Raw genomic sequence first — 19,788 nt, forward strand, 5'->3', positions numbered from 1 at the left:
TAGGCTGCAGTCTCTGTAACAAAGTATGATTGAAGAAATGGTTTTTAGTATGGAAACCACGCATTTCTGAACATAAGCTCATTAGGCCTTTTTTTTCTGTATCCTCTCATCAATCAATCCCTAGGGTTTGTATATAGTGGAAAAAAAATCACTCTGTATTTCAGCTTTCGGACAAACCGCTTCTTTAGAAGTAGAAAACACACACACATTCACACAAGTGCAGCACACACATACATGGCCATGGTCTCTAGGCACTAATGTGTTAGAACCTGGAGACAGTGGTGACAAGTGTGTGAGTTCTGCTTTTATGAATGTGTGCGAATTTTCTACTTCTGGAGAAGTATTAAATCTGAAAGCTGAGATAGTCTGGGCATTCTTTTTCAGTGTGCTGGTCTGTGACTCAATGTTTCCTCTATGTGGTGAGTAGCAATGCTTCAACTGGATTCACTCATTTGCTTCAGCAGGAAAACACATTCTATAGACTAAGAAGATGCAGGGCTCATTGGCTGCTCGACCTGCCACTTCATTGTGACAAATGTACATTTTCTGGTATCTAGCATATTATTACCCCCTATCTCAGATGTTGTGGATGAGGGAGGGTGTTATTGATGAAATGAGCTATTTTTTCCTCCTGGGAACATGCACTTAAAGTAGCCAGAGCAGACGAGCAATTTCACATGTTTAATACATTATATGTTCTCCAATGGTCTCAAGATTAAATGTGTATCCACATACTAAACTGTGAACCTTTTCACAAGCACATCTTGAGAACTTAATTGGAACAATCCACAGAGCTGCTAAGGTTGGTTGGTTCCCTCCTAAATCTCTTAGCATGTATTGTCATTTATTTACAGTTTTCATGTAAGAAGTAAAATCTCAATCAGCAAACATATTCTCCTTCTTGTAATCAAGTAGTTACATAAATAATAGCACCTAAAATGGCAATCCCCTTTATGCCTGCATAAGAAATTATATAATTATTGTTTACAAGTGATAGAAGGTCTTCCTTTGTGCAGATTCTACATGGATTTGTGGAAAAGTGGTCACTTGCACAGGAGGGAGGGAGGGAGTTGGATCCGGCAGAGTACTGGCAGTTATGAGTCATGTACAAAGTAAGACAATGAGATTTTTTAAATTTTATTTCCTTTAGTAATTTTTCATCATACATAGGTTTGCTATCTAGTGGCTACGGCAAACCACAATAGCTAGTCCGCCGCTCGTGGTCTCGCGGTAGCGTTCTTGCTTCCCGAGCACGGGGTCCCGGGTTCGATTCCCGGCGGGGTCAGGGATTTTCACCTGCCTCGAGATGACTGGGTGTTTGTGTTGTCCTCATCATTTCATCATCATCCAGGAAAGTGGTGAAATTGGACTGAGCAAAGATTGGATAATTGTACGGGCGCTGATAACCACGCAGTTGAGCGCCCCACAAACCAAACATCATCATCATCATCATCACAATAGCTACTACAGAAAAAATAAAAGTTAAAATTTCAGTATATACTTTCTGTTGTGAAACGGTGCCACTGGATGGATAATTTCAACTCACCTACCTGAGCTCGGAGGCTATAGAGTTCTGTAATCAGTCTAATTGAGGTTTAGCGAAGCACAGCTCGCAAGCCATTGTCCTCCAGCAATGACTTCCCTCTCCAACTCCACTCACACACTAACATAAGGGCCTTGCCTCCGCCTATGTTTCGCTTGTTTATCAGCAATTGAGTGGGGCAACCTCTCTTTGACTGTTTCCTCAATGCGTAGCCTCTTGCACACATTCACTAGTTCACTAGCTGCCTCACTTTGAAGAGGCACTGCTGTTTCATTAAGATGTTTTCTCTCTGTGTTTTGTTCAGATTTACTACCCTTAATATTGTGCCATATTTTGTGTTGTTTTGGTTATTACTGTGGCTACTTTTCTATCAGTGTTCTCAAGACTGTCGAGGAGGTGGGGGTGGGGGTGTGTGGAGCAGGGGAACACTGAAAAACTTGTTTCAAATAAGGAGTGGGGAAATTAAGTACTTCTTTGTACACAATTCGGATGAAAAACCCTAATGTTTAATATGTATAAAATGCTTAAGTTGAGACAAAAGTAGTAAATCTTACAACATTTCTCCTCACTCCATGAAGCAACACACGAGTGTTACTCTCATGAAAAATGATACCTTTCAGTGGGTAAGTTAAAGAAATAGATACGGTAGTTGCCTGAACCATCAAGTCTTAAAGAAAAGAGCTTAATTGCATCATATGTGCTATAATTAAAATTAGCAAAAGCTCAGAAATGCTTTAGGGACAGTGTACTTGAGGAAGGGCGTGCAACCAAAATGGCCAAATTATTTGGTAATGATGGTGACGTTGAACACTTTAAAACAGTTGTATTGTCATGTAACACTGTAAAAAGCCTTGATATGGGGCCATAGAATAAAAAGAAACTAAGCAATTTAATTGCAAACTGTCGACATTATTCTTTCCATATGGATGAAAGTGCTGATTGAACAGATGTTGGTCAACAGTTAATTTTTGTTTACCTAATAATGGATGACTTTTCTGTACATGAAGAGCTACTCGCTTTAGTTTTGTTGATCAGAACAATAGGTTTGACATTTTTAACACAGTTTGGAGATGTGTTGACAAAATTGGGGTTTTTTAAAAAAGTGCTCTGCAATTTTCCAGCTATGGTTGGTAGTGAAAATGGCTTCCTTGGTCAGTTAAGAAGAAACAGAAAACTTTTGCTAGTTAAGTCATCATGAGGCACTGTGTGGAAAAAGTGCCAGAATGCTGTCTGCAATGAAAGATGTAACAAGAATTATGAATATAATACACGGAGGAAATCTACAGAAAATTGAAACTGGTTTTTGAAAAAGTTGATGCAGAATATGGAGACATGCTTCTCCATTCCGAAATACCTTGGTTTAGAGCAGGAAAATGCTTAGATCATCTTTTTTTCCACTTTTGGACTTTTCAAGTTTTTGAATAGAGAAGTAAAATCAGATACTGAGAAATTAGAAAATAAGCTGAAAGATTCAATTTTTTATTACCATTAGCATTTCTAACAGATTTTTCAAATATTTTAAATTATTTGAATTTACATTTGCAAAGGAAAGGAATGCACTGTTTCTGATATGTTTATGGATATTAATGGATTCCAGTGTAAACTTATGTTGTCTAAATTGCAGCTAAAAAAGTAATTTTTGTTTCATTTCCTGACCTGTTGTGAATTGAAACAACAATACACAAAAGTAAAATTTTCAATATTTTCTTCCATAACACTGGCCAACAATTAAAATATTTCGGGTGCAAAAATAGTTAATTCTTATGTACTTCCATCTGCTGAATTAAAAAATCACCATAAAAATGAGAGATTAGCTCTTGCTTCGGAGATACAGTGACATTTCATTTTTATAGTTAACATTTTCAGCTTGGGGGAAAATTTTGTTCTGTCTATTAACAAAAGACAAATGCTCTTAAACTGTTCATAAGTGATAAACATAGATACTGTTGCTGTGACTAAGTTTCATATAGTTTCTGCTGTAATTAAGGCAGAATTTCTGGTTTGAGAGTGCTCTTGAAGTGTAAAATTCATAAAAATGCCACAAAAATGTGTAAATAAAGTGAACAATTTTTGTTACATTTGTGGTGAAATAACATTGTCCTCACAGAAATGCAATCTGATGCTTCTTGCGAAGACTGCCTATCAGCATTATCTCAGTATGAAAGTAGGGGACCAGGCCAAGTCTTGGGCTTCAGTACATGTTGTGACGCGTATTCAGTTACATTGCGAGAATGGCTGAAAAATAATAAACAATCTATAGCTTTTGCAGTGCCTATGTTTTAGTGGGAGCCTACAAACCATACAGATGACTGTTATCTCTGTGTGACTCCACCTATAATGGCAGGATTGTCTATAAAGAAAAGAAGAACAGTTCAGTACCCAAATCTTCGATCTCTTAATCGATCCATTCTGAATTCAAATAGTTTAACAGTTCCTATACCACTCAAAAATTGTGTGTTTGAAGTAGAAAATGAAGACAGTGTGGAAGTGGAAGAAGAAGAAGAAGAAGAAGAAGAAGAAGAAGAGCCAAACAAGCCTTCCACATTTTGTGACTCCGATTTTGAGGGAAAAGATGATAAACTGCACAGACTGAGTCAAGCAGAATTGAGTGATCTCTTTAGAGACCTTGACTTGTCAAAGGAGAAGGCAGAAATTCTTGGGTCTCGACTACAGCAATCAAATCTTCTCAAAAGTGACATCATAGTCTCACAGTACAGAAAATGTCACATGGAACTGCTTCCCTTTTTGGAGAAGAAAAACAACCTTGTTGTTTGCTGCGACATTAATGGCCTGATGAAATCTTTGAATCTGAACTGTGCTCCAACTAAATGGAGGCTATTCATAGACTCATACAAGCTTAGTTTGAAAGATGTGTTACTTCCTTCTATTCCTGTTGGTCATGCAGTCACATGAAGGAGACATATGCAAATATGACAGCCCTCTTGGGCTCAATCAAATATCATGAACACAAATGGAAAATTTGTGGTGATCTAAAAGTCATTGCCATACACATAGCAATGCAACTGGGGTATAAAAAACATTGCTGCTTCTAAAAGCAGACCGTGCTGCAAGAAATCTTAACCCAAGTGAGAAAAATGCCTTTGCCGAGCCTCTCGTGGACCCAAAAGATGTTTTTCTTCTATCCTTGCATATCGAGTTGGGTTTGATGAAAATTTTTTTTCAAAGGTATGAACCAAGAAGGATGGGCCTTTAAGTACATAAGAGAAATTTCTGAAAGTGGGTGATGCAAAAAGTTAAGGAAGTAATTGATTACTTTCATTGTTATAAAAGTTAAGGAGGGTATTTTTATTGGGTCACAAATTCGAGAACTTGTAAAGTTCTGCGTGTGAGATCGCTCTCTAAGTTTTCATATATTTTTAGGTTTCAGATACATATTTTAACGGTTTTTGTGATAATATTTACTATATAAGTGACGTATTAGTGGTTTCAAAATGATTAATGGAAAATCTCATATAGAGATGTGAAACAAATACTAACAAAGAGATAGAGGGGCTGGCCAGTACTTACCTCAGCTCAGTACAGCCGATAGATACACACAAAACAAAACCGAAAATTTATGTTCCTAGCTTTCGGAACAAATGTTCCTTCATCAGGGAGGAGAGAGGGGAAAGAAAGGGAAGAAGGGAAAGGAGATTCAGTTACTCACAACCCAGGTTATGAAGCAACAGGGAAAGGAAAATAGGGAGGGTAGCAAGGATGGAGGCATGGTTGTCAGAGGGAAGCCAAAGATATCTTTCTGGTGTTGTGACCTGATATTTGTGAGTGTTTCGTATCGAGCAACTTAACCTCTTGCCTGTGTTTACATTCCGCGCTGACCAGTTGCAGCTGTAGCGACACATCGAAAGCTAAATACTAATTAATTGTTTGTGTGTAGTGGTTTATTTAGGAACTTTAGTAGTCTTCAACTGGTGTTCTTGGTGTTTTCTGGTGAAATAATTTCAGAAGAACCTTTTGGGAACTGTTTACAGCTTCGTTACTGTGTCATTAGACATTTGATTCTCTTTCTGTATTAGTCTTTTGTTATATTCACATTTGTTGTTTGTTAATACTGTTAATAATAGTAGTTACTTCCCATTTAGAGTAAGTTTGTGATTATTGTAGTCAGGTTTTTAACATCTTCTTATTGTAGTAGCGGAACTTAGAAAAAGTAAAATTTTACCATGAGTGAGAAGTGTGGGCTTTGCCGTAGGTTCGTGAGTAGTGGATTGCGGTGTGAGACTTGTTCGAAGTATTTTCACTGGGGGGAATGCAGTGGGGAAGCCAGTGGGCATTCTGGTGAGATCCTCTCCTGGAACTGCAGGTTATGTAGCAAGAGTAAATTGATAGAGGAGCAGGAGCGTAAGATCTGTGCCCTTCAGGTGCAGTTGAAAAACGTACAGGAGGAGCTAGATAGGATGAGGAGGGAGAAGGGGGTTGGGGAATGGGAGCTGGCTGTTGGCAAGAGATCTGCTAGGAGAGGAAGATTTTCAGATAGTTTTACTATTGGTGTTTACAATAGATATGACCAACTGTCAGAGTCTAGTGGAGAGGAATCTCTAGTTGCTGTAGATGTAGGAAGTATGCAGCAGACCTCAGTAGTTACTGTGCCTAGAATAGATGCAAAGTCGAAGAGGAAGAAGAAGGTTCTGCTGTGAGGTAGTTCTCATGGCAGAGGTGTAGGCCAGCAGTTGCAGGAAGTGCTGGGGAGTGAGTACCAGGCCACCAGCATTGTGAAGCCTAATGCAGGGTTGGCTCAGGTGACTGTTAACGTAGGGGGGTTATGTAGGGATTTTACTAAAGAGGATCAGGTAGTGATTGTGGGTAGGGCTGGTAATAGGATTGATAGGGATGGGGAGTATAACATAGATGGTGACCTGGAAAAGATAGCCACTCAGACTGGCAACAAGAATGTGCATTTCGTGGAACTGTTTCAGCGTCACGATCGACCTCATCTTAATACAGCCGTCAGGCGTAATAACATGAGACTTGGGGGTGCGCTGATGACAGAAAGCATGGGTCACATTTCAGTGGTGTCGGTGGAGTCTATCAGCAGGACGGGTTTCATTAGACACGGCCTGCACATCAACAGGTATGGGTATGGGAAGGGGAGGTTGGCAAAGCTTATAGGTGACAGCATAGGTGGGGTTGGTGGGATCACTCATGGGAAAATTCCTGCAGTAATAGGTGTTAGAGCTGCACCTTTTTTAGATTGAAGTCAGCTGATAAGTATTCCTGCTTAAGGGAAGTCTCTCTAACAAGGGAATCACTTTTGACAAAGCTTAGGTATCCGAGTAATGAGGGAATTAGTATATTTCATCAAAATATACAAGGTATTAGAGATAAAGTTAGTGAACTGCTTACAGATGTTGACTCTGAAATTATTGGTATATCTGAACACTTCTTAAATAAGGAGATAATTCAGAGGCTTCCTTTACCAGGATACAGGTTGGCTGGCTGCTTTTCGAGGAGCTCTTTGCGGTGTGGGGGAGTAGCCATGTATGTGAAAAACGGCACCGCATTTGAGTCAATTGATGTTTCAAAGTATTGCACTGAAAAGGTGTTTGAATGTTGTACAGGTGTGGTTAAATTTAACGGAGCTAAACTTGTAACTGTTGTTATTTATAGGTCCCCAGACTCCGATTTCACAACATTTTTGCTAACGCCAGAGGAGGTTCTTGGTTCACTTTATAGAAAATACAAAAAGTTAGTTATATGTGGTGACTTCAATACTAATTGTATAAGTGATTGTGCAAGGAAGAGGATGCTGGTAGACCTCTTTAATTCATAGAATCTTATGCAAACCGTATTCTTTCCAATGAGAGTGCAAGGGAACAGTAGAACAACCATAGACAACATTTTTGTTCATTCCTCATTACTAGAAGGGCATTCAGTTAGCAAAAAGGTGAATGGCCTTTCAGATCATGATGCGCAAATTTTAACTTTAAAAGATTTTTATGCTGCAACACATGTTAAATATAGTCATCAGCTGTTCAGGAAAGCTGATCCAGTTGCTGTAGAGACCTTTGTAAACCTTATAAAGGAACAAGAGTGGCAAGATGTTTATAGCACTGATACAGTAGACGATAAATATAATGCTTTTCTCAAGACTTTTCTCATGCTCTTTGAAAGTTGCTTTCCGTTAGAACGTTTAAAACAGGGTACTAGCACAAACAGGCAGCCTGGGTGGCTGACTAGAGGGATAAGAATATCTTGTAGAACCAAGTGGCAATTATATCAAAACGTTAGAAACAGTCAAAATCTAAATGCAACAGCCCATTACAAACAATATTGTAAGGTGCTTAGAAATGTTATTAGGAAGGCAAAAAGTATGTGGTATGCAGATAGAATAGCTAAGTCTCAGGATAAAATTAAAACCATATGGTCAGTCGTAAAGGAAGTTGCTGGTCTGCAGAGACAGGTTGAGGATATAGAATCAGTGTGTAGTGGGAATGTCCGTGTTACTGCTAAGTCGCATATATGTACAGTATTTAATAATCACTTTCTGAATATAGCAGGTGAACTAAATAGAAACCTAGTCCCAACAGGGAATCATATAGCGCTCTTAGAAAAAAGTGTTCCGAGACTGTTACCTGAAATGCTCCTCCATGATACTGACAAGAGGGAGATTGAGTTAATAATTAAATCACTAAAGACCAAGAACTCTCATGGATATGACGCGGTATCTAGCAGAATACTGAAGTATTGTTCTATGTATGTTAGCCCAGTTCTCAGCCATATCTGTAACTTTTCCTTTAGGAGTGGTCGGTTTCCTGACCGATTAAAGTACTCGGTAGTGAAGCCACTTTATAAAAAGGGAGACATTGATAATGTTGACAATTTTAGACCTATTTCTATGCCATCGGTGTTTGCTAAAGTTATCGAGAAGGTTGTATATACTAGGTTACTGGAGCATTTAAATTCACATAATTTGCTGTCAAATGTTCAGTTTGGTTTTAGAAATGGTTTAACAACTGAAAATGCTATATTCTCTTTTCTCTGTGAGGTTTTGGACGGATTAAATAAAAGGTTGCGAACGCTAGGTGTTTTCTTTGATTTAACGAAGGCTTTTGACTGTGTTGACCACAAAATATTACTGCAGAAGTTGGACCATTATGGAGTAAGGGGAGTAGCTTACAATTGGTTCGCCTCTTACTTTAAGAACAGAAAGCAGAGGGTAATTCTCCGCAATATTGAGAGTGGTAGTGATGTTCAGTCCCAATGGGGCACTGTTAAGTGGGGCGTTCCCCAAGGGTCGGTGCTGGGGCCACTGCTGTTTCTTATTTATATAAATGATATGCCTTCTAGTATTACATCATCATCATCATCATCATCTAAGACTGCTTATGCCTTTCAGCGTTCAGTCTGGAGCATAGCCCCCCTTATACAGTTCCTCTATGATCCCCTATTCAGTGCTAACATTGGTGCCTCTTCTGATGTTAAACCTATTACTTCAAAATCATTCTTAACCGAATCCAGGTACCTTCTCCTCGGTCTGCCCCGACTCCTCCTACCCTCTACTGCTGAATCCATGAGTCTCTTGAGTAACCTTGCTTCTCCCATGCGTGTAACATGACACCACCATCTAAGCCTGTTCGCCCTGACTGCTACATCTATAGAGTTCATTCCCAGTTTTTCTTTGATTTCCTCATTGTGGACACCCTCCTGCCATTGTTCCCATCTACTAGTACCTGCAATCATCCTAGCTACTTTCATGTCCGTTACCTCAACCTTATTGATAAGGTACCCTGAATCCACCCAGCTTTCGCTCCCATACAACAAAGTTGGTCGAAAGATTGAACGGTGCACAGATAACTTAGTCTTGGTACTGACTTCCTTCTTGAAGAAGAGAGTAGATCGTAGCTGAGCACTCACTGCATTAACTTTGCTACACCTCGCTTCCAGTTCTTTCACTATGTTGCCATCCTGTGAGAATATGCATCCTAAGTACTTGAAACTGTCCACCTGTTCTAACTTTGTTCCTCCTATTGGGCACTCAATCCGTTTATATCTCTTTCCCATTGACATTACTTTCGTTTTGGAGATGCTAATCTTCATAACATAGTCCTTACATTTCTGATCTAGCTCTGAAATATTACTTTGCAAACTTTCAATCGAATCTGCCATCACAACTAAGTCATCTGCATATGCAAGACTGCTAATTTTGTGTTCACATATCTTAATCTCACCCAGCCAGTCTATTGTTTTCAACATAGGATCCATAAATAATATGAACAACAGTGGAGACAGGTTGCAGCCTTGTCTTACCCCTGAAACTACTCTGAACCATGAACTCAATTTACCGTCAACTCTAACTGCTGCCTGACTATCCATGTAAAGACCTTTAATTGCTTGCAAAAGTTTGCCTCCTATTCCATAATCTTGTAGAACAGACAATAACTTCCTCCTAGGAACCCGGTCATATGCCTTTTCTAGATCTATAAAGCAATAGATATAATTCCCTGTTCCACTCATAACACTTCTCCATTATTTGCCGTAAGCTAAAGATCTGGTCCTGACAACCTCTAAGAGGCCTAAACCCACACTGATTTTCATCCAATTGGTCCTCAACTAATACTCACACTTTCCTTTCAACAATACCTGCGAAGATTTTACCCACAACGCTGATTAAAGAGATACCTCTGTAGTTGTTACAATATTTTCTGTTTCCATGTTTAAAGATTGGTGTGATTACTGCTTTTGTCCAGTCTGATGGAACCTGTCCCGACTCCCAGGCCATTTCAATTAACCTGTGTAGCCATTTAAGACCTGACATTCCACTATATTTGATGAGTTCCGACTTAATTTCATCCACCCCAGCCGCTTTATTGCACTGCAATCTATTGACAATTTTTTCCACTTCCTCAAATGTGATCCTATTTCCATCATCATTCCTATCCCATTCTACCTCGAAATCTGAAACATTACTGATCGCATTTTCACCTACATTGAGCAACTCTTCAAAATATTCGCTCCATCTGCCCAAGGCATCAACAGGATTCACCAGCAGTTTTCCTGAACTGTCCAAAATACTTGTCATTTCCTTCTTACCTCCCTTTCAAAGACTGCTAATTACACTCCAGAATGGTTTTACAGCAGCTTGACCCATAGTCTCCAACCTGTTTCCAAAGTCTTCCCATGATTTCTTCTTGGATGCTGCAATTATCTGTTTGGCTTTGTTTCTTTCTTCAACATAACTTTCTCTGTCTACCTGGGTTCTGGTATGTAGCCATTTTTGATACGCCTTCTTTTTCCTTTTACAGGCTGCCTTGACTGTACCATTCCACCAAGCTGTTTGCTTCATCCTACTTTTACACACTACTGTTCCAAGACATTCTTTAGCCACTTCTAGTACTGTGTCCCTGTACCTTGTCCATTCCTTTTCCAATGACTGTAATTGACTACATTCAACTAACTGGTACCTTTCTGAGATCGCTGTTATGTACTTGTGCCTGATTTCCTTATTCTGAAGTTTCTCCACTCTTATCCTCCTACATATGTACCTGACCTCCTGCACTTTTGGCCTCACAATCCCAATTTCACTGCAGATTAAACAATGATCAGTGTCATCAAAGAATCCCCTGAATACACGTGTGTCCCTCACAGCCTTCCTGAATTCCTGATCTGTTATTATATAGTCAATGACAGATCTGGTTCCCCTGCCTTCCCAGGTATACCGGTGAATGTTCTTATGTTTAAAAAAGGAGTTTATGATTACTAAGCACATACTGGCACAGAAATCCAAGAGTTGTTTCACGTTCCTGTTGGCCTCCATATCCTCTCCAAATTTACCCATAACCTTTTCATACCCTTCTGTTCGATTTCCAATCCTGGCGTTAAAATCACCCATGAGCAGAACACAGTCCTTGTCCTTTGCTCTAACAACTACATCACTGAGTGCCTCATAAAAACTATCCATCTTATCTTGATCTGTCCCTTCACAATGCGAATATACTGACACAATCCTAATTTTCTTGCTAGACACTGTCAAATCTATCCACATCAGTCGTTCGTTTACATACCTTACTGCAACTATGCTGGGTTCCATTTCTTTCCTGATGTAAAGCCCTACACCCCATTGTGCTATACCTGCTTTGACTCCTGACAGGTAGACCTTGTATTCTCCCACTTCCTCTTCTTTCTCACCCCTTACCCGAATGTCACTAACAGCTAAAACGTCCAGCCCCATCTTACTTGCAGCCTCTGCCAGCTCTACCTTCTTCCCAGAGTAGCCACCATTGATATTAATAGCTCCCCATCTCATTACCATTTGTTTGCCAAGTCGTATCTTAGGAGTCCCTGGTTTGTCAGTTGGAGGTGGGACTCCGTCACCTCCAAAGGTCCGAGGCATTTTGCTCTGATTGTTGCCAGCATCATATTTAAAGTACCAGGGAAGCAGGTTGCTAGTATTACAGGTGATTCAAAAATATTTCTCTTTGCTGATGACACCAGCTTGATAGTGAAGGATCTTGTGTGTAATATTGAAACAGTAACAAATAATGTAGTTCATGAAATAAGTTTGTGGCTTGTGGAAAATAATTTGATGCTAAATCACAGTAAGACTCAGTTTTTACAGTTTCTAACTCACAATTCAACAAGAACCGATATTTTGATCAGACAGAATGGGCATATTATAAGCGAGACGGAACAGTTCAAATTCTTAGGCGTTCGGATAGATAGTAAGCTGTTGTGGAAAGCCCATGTCCAGGATCTTGTTCAGAAACTAAATGCTGCTTTATTTACCATTAGAACAGTATCTGAAATAAGTGACACTTCAACACGAAAAGTAGTCTACTTCGCATATTTTCATATGCTTATGTCGTATTGTATTATTTTTTGGGGTAATTCTTCTGATTCAAAAAGGGTATTTTTGGCTCAAAAACGGGCTGTTCGAGCTATATGTGGTGTAAGTTCGAGAACCTCTTGTCGACCCCAATTCAAAAATCTGGGAATTCTGACATTGCCCTCACAGTATATATTTTCTTTAATGTCGTTTGTTGTTAGCAATATTAGCCCATTCCCAAGAGTTAGCAGCTTTCACTCATATGAAACTTCCTAGCAGATTAAAACTGTGTGCCTGACCGAGACTCGAACTCGGGACCTTTGCCTTTCGCGGGCAAGTGCTCTACCAACTGAGCTACCGAAGCACGACTCACGCCCGATCCTCACAGCTTTACTTCTGTCAGTATCTCGTCTCCTACCTTCCAAACTTTACAGAAGCTCTCCTGCGAACCTTGCAGAACTAGCACTCCTGAAAGAAAGGATATTGCGGAGACATGGCTTAGCCACAGCCTGGGGGTGTTTCCAGAATGAGATTTTCACTCTGCAGCGGAGTGTGCGCTGATATGAAACTTCCTAGCAGATTAAAACTGTGTGCCCGACCGAGACTCGGTTTTAATCTGCTAGGAAGTTTCATATCAGCGCACACTCCGCTGCAGAGTGAAAATCTCATTCTGGAGCTTTCACTCAGTTAATACTAGGCAGAAATCAAATCTGCATGTAGAATGCACTTCCTTGACTCTTGTGCAGAAAGGAGTGCAGTATTCTGCTGCATCCATTTTCAATAAGCTACCACAAGAACTAAAAAATCTTAGCAGTAGCCCAAACTCTTTTAAGTCTAAACTGAAGAGTTTCCTCATGGCTCACTCCTTCTATTCTGTTGAGGAGTTCCTGGAAGAGCTAAAAAATTAAGCAAATTCCAGTGTTACATTGTTGATTGTCTTCATTTAAACTTACGACTTGTCACCTGAATATGTTTTTCTTATATTTCATTTTATCTGTTTCTAATATTGTGTTATAATTTCATGTATTGACTCGTTCCATGACCGTGGAGACTTCTCCTTAATTTGGTCCCACGGAACAATAAATAAATAAATAAATAAAAAATAAAAAAGATCCTGCTTTTGACCAAGTTTTGGTGGGGAAAGAACAGAAAGCTTGGGAAACCTTCAAGGAACTTGTTTGTGGATTTTTTGGCAACAAAAGAGATGATAACTGCACTGAGTTGGTGACAGTGCTCCTGCAAAAATACAATAACGTTGGATGCAACATGTCCCTTAAAATCCGTTTTCTCCACTCCCACCTACACTTTTTCCCTACTAGTTGTGGAGCTGTCTGTGTGTGTATTTGCTTTTAGGAAGCTTTAATTGTCGGGTGCTATTAATAGTGTTCCATAGATTTCGTGTTTGTTTTGAATACAGTCAGAGTGAGTCCCTTTAGTCAGCCATAGTCAGTGTCAGTGTCGTCATAACTGCCGTCTGCTTCACGTCTGCTGTGCAGTGAGCTACCTTAATTTAAGTATTAACTGTATTTTTCTTACTTGTCACTTCTTCTTCCATGTGTATTTGCTTTTAGGAAGCTTTAATTGTCGGGTGCTATTAATAGTGTTCCATAGATTTCGTGTTTGTTTTGAATACAGTCAGAGAAAGTCCCTTTAGTCAACCATAGTGCCAGTAGTGCTAGTGTTTGTTTTCAATAACAGGTAGTGCTATTTTCATTGTTTTCTGCAAGAAGTGGCTAGCAACCACAGTTTAGTGAATAAACAGCCGCCTTTAGTGAATTAGCAGTCCAGTTAAAGGTTGATTAACTCTCTTCAGTAAATTGATTCCTTAGGACGGATAGGATGTGTGTCTGCTGTGTACGGACACAGGAGGAGCTGGCCACTGTTCGCGAACAGCTGAGCGTGTTGATGGCTGCGGTCAGCCGTCTTCAGGCTGCTGCCTCGGAGTGTAGCGGCAGTGGGGAGTCTAGTGCGTCGCAAGGTCCACCCCAGGTGTTACATGCTTCACCCACTGTCCCTGCTGTCGAGACATCTTCGCGGGTACCGGGTGCGGTTGGGCCACCCTCTCCCCAAGGGGAGTGGCGGGTTCAGCGGCGTTCATGGTGCACGAGGCGGAGGGTCAATGTGGAGGCTGGCCGTGTGGCATCGCCCACTCTGCCTGTGAGTGGACATGTGGCCGCTCCTTCAGCAAGGTCCGAGCAGGCACACGGGGGGAGGGGTTTATTAGTTATTGGGAGCTCCAACGTTAGGCGGGTGATGGAGCCCCTTAGGGAAATAGCGGGAAGGTCGGGGAAGAAGGCCAGTGTTCACTCTGTCTGCTTGCCGGGGGGTCTCATCCGAGATGTGGAGGAGGCCCTACTGGCGGCGATAGAGAGCACTGGGTGCACCAGACTGCAAATTGTTGCTCATGTCGGCACCAATGACTCCTGCCGTCTGGGTTCAGAGGTCATCCTCAGTTCGTACAGGCGGTTGGCGGAATTGGTGAAGGTGGAAAGCCTCGCTCGCGGGGTGGAATCAGAGCTAACTATTTGTAGTATCGTTCCCAGAACCGATCGCGGTCCTCTGGTTTGGAGCAGAGTGGAAGGCTTAAACCAGAGGCTCAGACGATTCTGCGGAGATCTGGGGTGCAAATTTCTCGACCTCCGCTATCGGGTGAAGAAATGTAGGGTCCCCCTGAATAGGTCAGGCGTGCACTACATGCCGGAAGCGGCTACAAGGGTAGCGGAGTATGTGTGGAGTGCACATGTGGGTTTTTTAAGTTAGAGAATTCCCTCCCTAGGCCCGACAAGACGCCTCCTGAGATGCGGCAAGGTAGGAGTAGGCAAAATGCAACAGGGAATAACAATATTAATGTGCTAATAGTAAACTGCAGGAGCGTCTATAGAAAGGTCCCAGAACTGCTCTCATTAATAAACGGTCACAACGCCCATATAGTACTAGGGACAGAAAGTTGGCTGAAACCAGACGTAAACAGTAACGAAATCCTAAACTCAGATTGGAATGTATACCGCAGAGACAGGCGGACAGTGAAGGGGGAGGTGTGTTTATAGCGATAAGAAGTGCAAAAGTATCGAAGGAAATGGACGGAGATCCGAAATGTGAAATAATTTGGGTGAACGTCACGGTTAAAGCAGGCTCAGACATGGAAATTGGATGTCTCTATAGGCCCCCTGGCTCAGCAGCTGTTGTGGCTGAGCACATGAAGGATAATTTGGATAATATTTCGAGTAGATTTCCCGACCATGTTATAGTTCTGGGTGGAGATTTTAATTTGCCGGATATAGACTGGGAGACTCAAACGTTCATAACGGGTGGCAGGGACAAAGATTCCAGTGAAACTTTTGAGAGCTTTATCTGAAAACTACCTTGAGCAGTTAAACAGAGAACCAACTCGTGGCGATAACATATTAGACCTTCTGGTGACAAACAGACCTGGACTATTTGAAACAGTTAACGCAGAACAGGGAAGCAGCGATCATAAAGCGGTTACGGCATCGATGATTTCAGCCGTAAATAGAAATATTAAAAAAGGTAGGCAGATTTTTCTGTTTAGCAAAAGTGACAAAAAGCAGATTACAGAGTACCTCATGGCTCAACACAAAAGTTTTGTCTCAAGTACAGATAGTGTTGAGGATCAGTGGACAAAGTTCAAAACCATCGTACAATATGCGTTAGATGAGTATGTGCCAAGCAAGATCGTAAGAGATGGAAAAGAGCCACCATGGTACAACAACCAAGTTAGGAAACTACTGCAGAAGCAAAGGGAACTTCACAGCAAACATAAACATAGCCAAAGCCTTGCAGACAAACAAAAATCACGCGAAGCGAAATGTAGTGTGAGGAGGGCTATGCGAGAGGCGTTCAATGAATTCGAAAGTAAAGTTGTACGTAATGACTTGGCAGAAAATCCTAAGAAATTTTGGTCATGTCAAAGCGGAAGGTGGATCAAAACAAAATGTCCAGACACTCTGTGACCAAAATGGTACTGAAACAGAGGATGTTTCACAGAGGAAGACTGCACTGTAGTTCCTTCTCTAGACTGTCGCACAGATGACAAAATGGTAGATATCAAAATAGATGACAGAGGGATAGAGAAATGATTAAAATCGCTCAAAAGAGGGAAGGCCGCTGGACGTGATGGGATACCAGTTCGATTTTACACAGAGTACGCGAAGGAGCTTGCCCCCCTTCTTGCAGTGGTGTACCGTAGGTCTCTAGAAGAGCGTAGCATTCCGAAGGATTGGAAAAGGGCACAGGTCGTCCCCGTTTTCAAGAAGGGACGTCGAACAGATGTGCAGAACTATAGACCTATATCTCTAACGTCGATCAGTTGTAGAATTTTGGAACACATATTATGTTCGAGTATAATGACTTTTCTGGAGACTAGAAATCTACTCTGTAGGAATCAGCATGGGTTTCGAAAAAGACGGTCGTGTGAAACCCAGCTCGCGCTATTCGGCCACGAGACTCAGAGAGCCAAAGACACGGGTTCACAGGTAGATGCCGTATTTCTTGACTTCCGCAAGGCGTTCGATACAGTTTCCCACAGTCGTTTAATGAACAAAGTAAGAGCATATGGACTATCAGCCCAATTGTATGATTGGATTGAAGAGTACCTAGATAACAGAACGCAGCATGTCATTCTCAATGGAGAGAAGTCTTCCGAAGTAAGAGTGATTTCAGGTGTGCCACAGGGGAGTGTCATAGGACCATTGCTATTCACAATATACATAAATGACCTTGTGGATGACATCGGACGTTCACTGAGGCTTTTTGCAGATGATGCTGTGGTGTATCGAGAGGTTGTAACAATGGAAAATTGTACTGAAATGCAGGAGGATCTGCAGCGAATTGACGCATGGTGCAGGAAATGGCAATTGAATCTCAATGTAGACAAGTGTAATGTGCTGCGAATACATAGAAAGATAGTTCCCTTATCATTTAGCTACAAAATAGCAGGTCAGCAACTGGAAGCAGTTAATTCCATAAATTATCTGGGAGTACGCATTAGGAGTGATTTAAAATGGAATGATCATATAAAGTTGATTGTCGGTAAAGCAGATGCCAGACTGAGATTCATTGGAAGAATCCTAAGGAAATGCAATCCGAAAACAAAGGAAGTAGGTTACAGTACGCTTGTTAGCCCACTGCTTGAATACTGCTCAACGGTGTGGGATCTGTACCAGGATAGGGTTGATAGAAGAGATAGAGAAGATCCAACGGAGAGCAGCAGGATCATTTAGTAATCCCGAAAGCATTAAGGAGATGATAGATAAACTCCAGTGGAAGACTCTGCAGGAGAGAAGCTCAGTAGCTCGGTACGGGCTTTTGTTAAAGTTTCGAGAACATACCTTCACCGAAGAGTCAAGCAGTATATTGCTCCCTCCTACGTATATCTCGCGAAGAGACCATGAGGATAAAATCAGAGAGATTAGAGCCCACACAGAAGCATACCAACAGTCCTTCTTTCCACGAACAATATGAGACTGGAATAGAAGGGAGAACCGATAGAGGTCTCAGGGTACCCTCCGCCACAGACCGTCAGGTGGCTTGCGGAGTATGGATGTAGATGTAGAAATGCAACTCACACACACATGAACATGTGGTCATGTGTATGTGAGCTGTGTGTGTGTGTGTGTGTGTGTGTGTGTGTGTGTGTGTGTGTGGGCGCGCGCGCGCGCGCATGTTGTCCATTTTCAACAAGGGCCTTGTTGGCCATGTGGTCATGTGTGTGTGAGTTGTGTTTGTGTGAGTGTTTGTGTGCACGTTGTCTATTTTCGATGAAGGCATTGTTCGCCGAAATCTCACTTTCTGACAGTGTTCTTGTTATACCTATCTGCGACTCAGCATCTCTGCTATATGGTGAGTAGCAACTATCCTTTTCATAGCATTGTTACATTCCATCCTGTATTTTCCATTGTTCTATATTAATTATACTTTGTATATTTTCTTGTTATTCTCTTGCTTTTTTTAGGCAAGAAAAACGTTTCAGAACAAGTTTGGTGAGATTAAATTACCATTTGGTGTTAACTTACGATTTCTAATGTTATTACTCCATGTCTGCCACCTATCCACTTGCATTTTCAAATATCAGAATTTCTCAAGAGCTCACTATCTATAACCATAATGATAAAACTGCATTCTTCATAAAACAATTTTTGATACTTACTGTTTTGCCAATTCTGGTGGCAAGCTGCCTTCACCTGTGGCAGGTACATTGTGCAGTATATGCGATGCAAACTTCCGCACAGTTGGATGATAATGGCGCTGAAAACATGATAAAACTAACAGTACCAACTGAACCTTATATATATGCAAATTGTATGTACTCAAACTTCATTTATGTCAGTTTTCTCAAATTAAAACTAAGAACAGCAAAGAACAAATACCTGCAAAACAGTCATTTCCCACAGTGCAGTGTTCCCAGCATTGCAATATTCCGGTTGTTCAAGCTCCGGAAAATAATGTCCCTGACCAACTGTGGAGTCCAGATCCAGTAAAATGTCTACTGACTTATTCATCTGCAATGAGATACAATATTTTACGTGTGGGAAACAACAGAGGCAAACATGGGTATGAGTTTTTCAATTTAATGCTTAACAAACAGTGAAAATAGGTTACTGGAGGCATGGCAACAAAATGTCACAATGTCAAAATTTTGTAGTCTACTTCAGCGTACACAAACAAAACTAACATGTCTTTGTGCAGAAATGTAATACACTAACATACTACCAGTACATGGAAAAAAATGGGCAAATAAATGCGTAGCTCAGGCAAAAAGAATTTATGATAAACTAGAATGGGCTAAACTAAAATTACATGACAGGTCCCTAGTGGTGGGATCGACACTCTGACACCACTCATATGATGGAATAGGCTAGGGTCCCAGGTATCACATTCTGAAGTTGTTTCTGCTCATGTGCCCTAGTTTATGAGTACTGGGCAAAAACCATATAGACTAGAGAAGGGGTAGTCAGCCTTTTATACCTATTACCAACTTTATTTTATCTCCAATAGTAATAAAATTTGCTAACCACTCAGCAGTTCCACAGTAATCGTGATTTATAATGTAGGGAAATAATTTTACTTTATAATCTTTATACATTACAATTCCAGCAAGTTAAAGCATGTAATAATAATTATTACTTGACAAATACTTTAGATCAAAATTTTATGAAAACCTGATGAAAATGTTTTCAAAACCTGTACCGCCTATCGTGAAAACTTTAATGCCCACTAGTGGATGGTAGGGAGCATGTTGAGTACCACTGGTCAAGAGCATTATTTTGACTATGGTGTAGCACAGTGGTAGTGTACAAGGCCATATGCTGAAGGTGAAGGGTTCAAATGCTGTCTGTTAATTTTTAGATTTTTATTTTTAAATTTTTATAGAAATAAGTTCCATGATTATTTTTATTCAATTACTTGGTTCAAATGTGTTTCTTTTAGTTCTTAATCTTACCATGAC

General features: G+C 40.7%; 1 protein-coding gene across 1 annotated transcript in view; it reads right to left on the reverse strand.

Moving 5' to 3' along the window:
• The window catches only part of LOC126188958 (nucleolar complex protein 3 homolog), a 120,727-nt gene that overhangs the window by 2,462 nt on the left and 98,477 nt on the right, over positions 1–19,788 (reverse strand). Inside the window, exons 12-13 of the mRNA XM_049930717.1 lie at positions 18,710–18,841; positions 18,490–18,587 (exon numbers count right to left, since the gene is read on the reverse strand). Coding sequence (XP_049786674.1) covers positions 18,490–18,587; positions 18,710–18,841 — 230 coding nt within the window. The remainder of the gene's footprint in view (positions 1–18,489; positions 18,588–18,709; positions 18,842–19,788) is intronic.

The sequence above is a fragment of the Schistocerca cancellata genome, chromosome 5 (genome assembly GCF_023864275.1).
Source record: "Schistocerca cancellata isolate TAMUIC-IGC-003103 chromosome 5, iqSchCanc2.1, whole genome shotgun sequence".
In the NCBI taxonomy this organism is placed as follows: domain Eukaryota; kingdom Metazoa; phylum Arthropoda; class Insecta; order Orthoptera; family Acrididae; genus Schistocerca; species Schistocerca cancellata.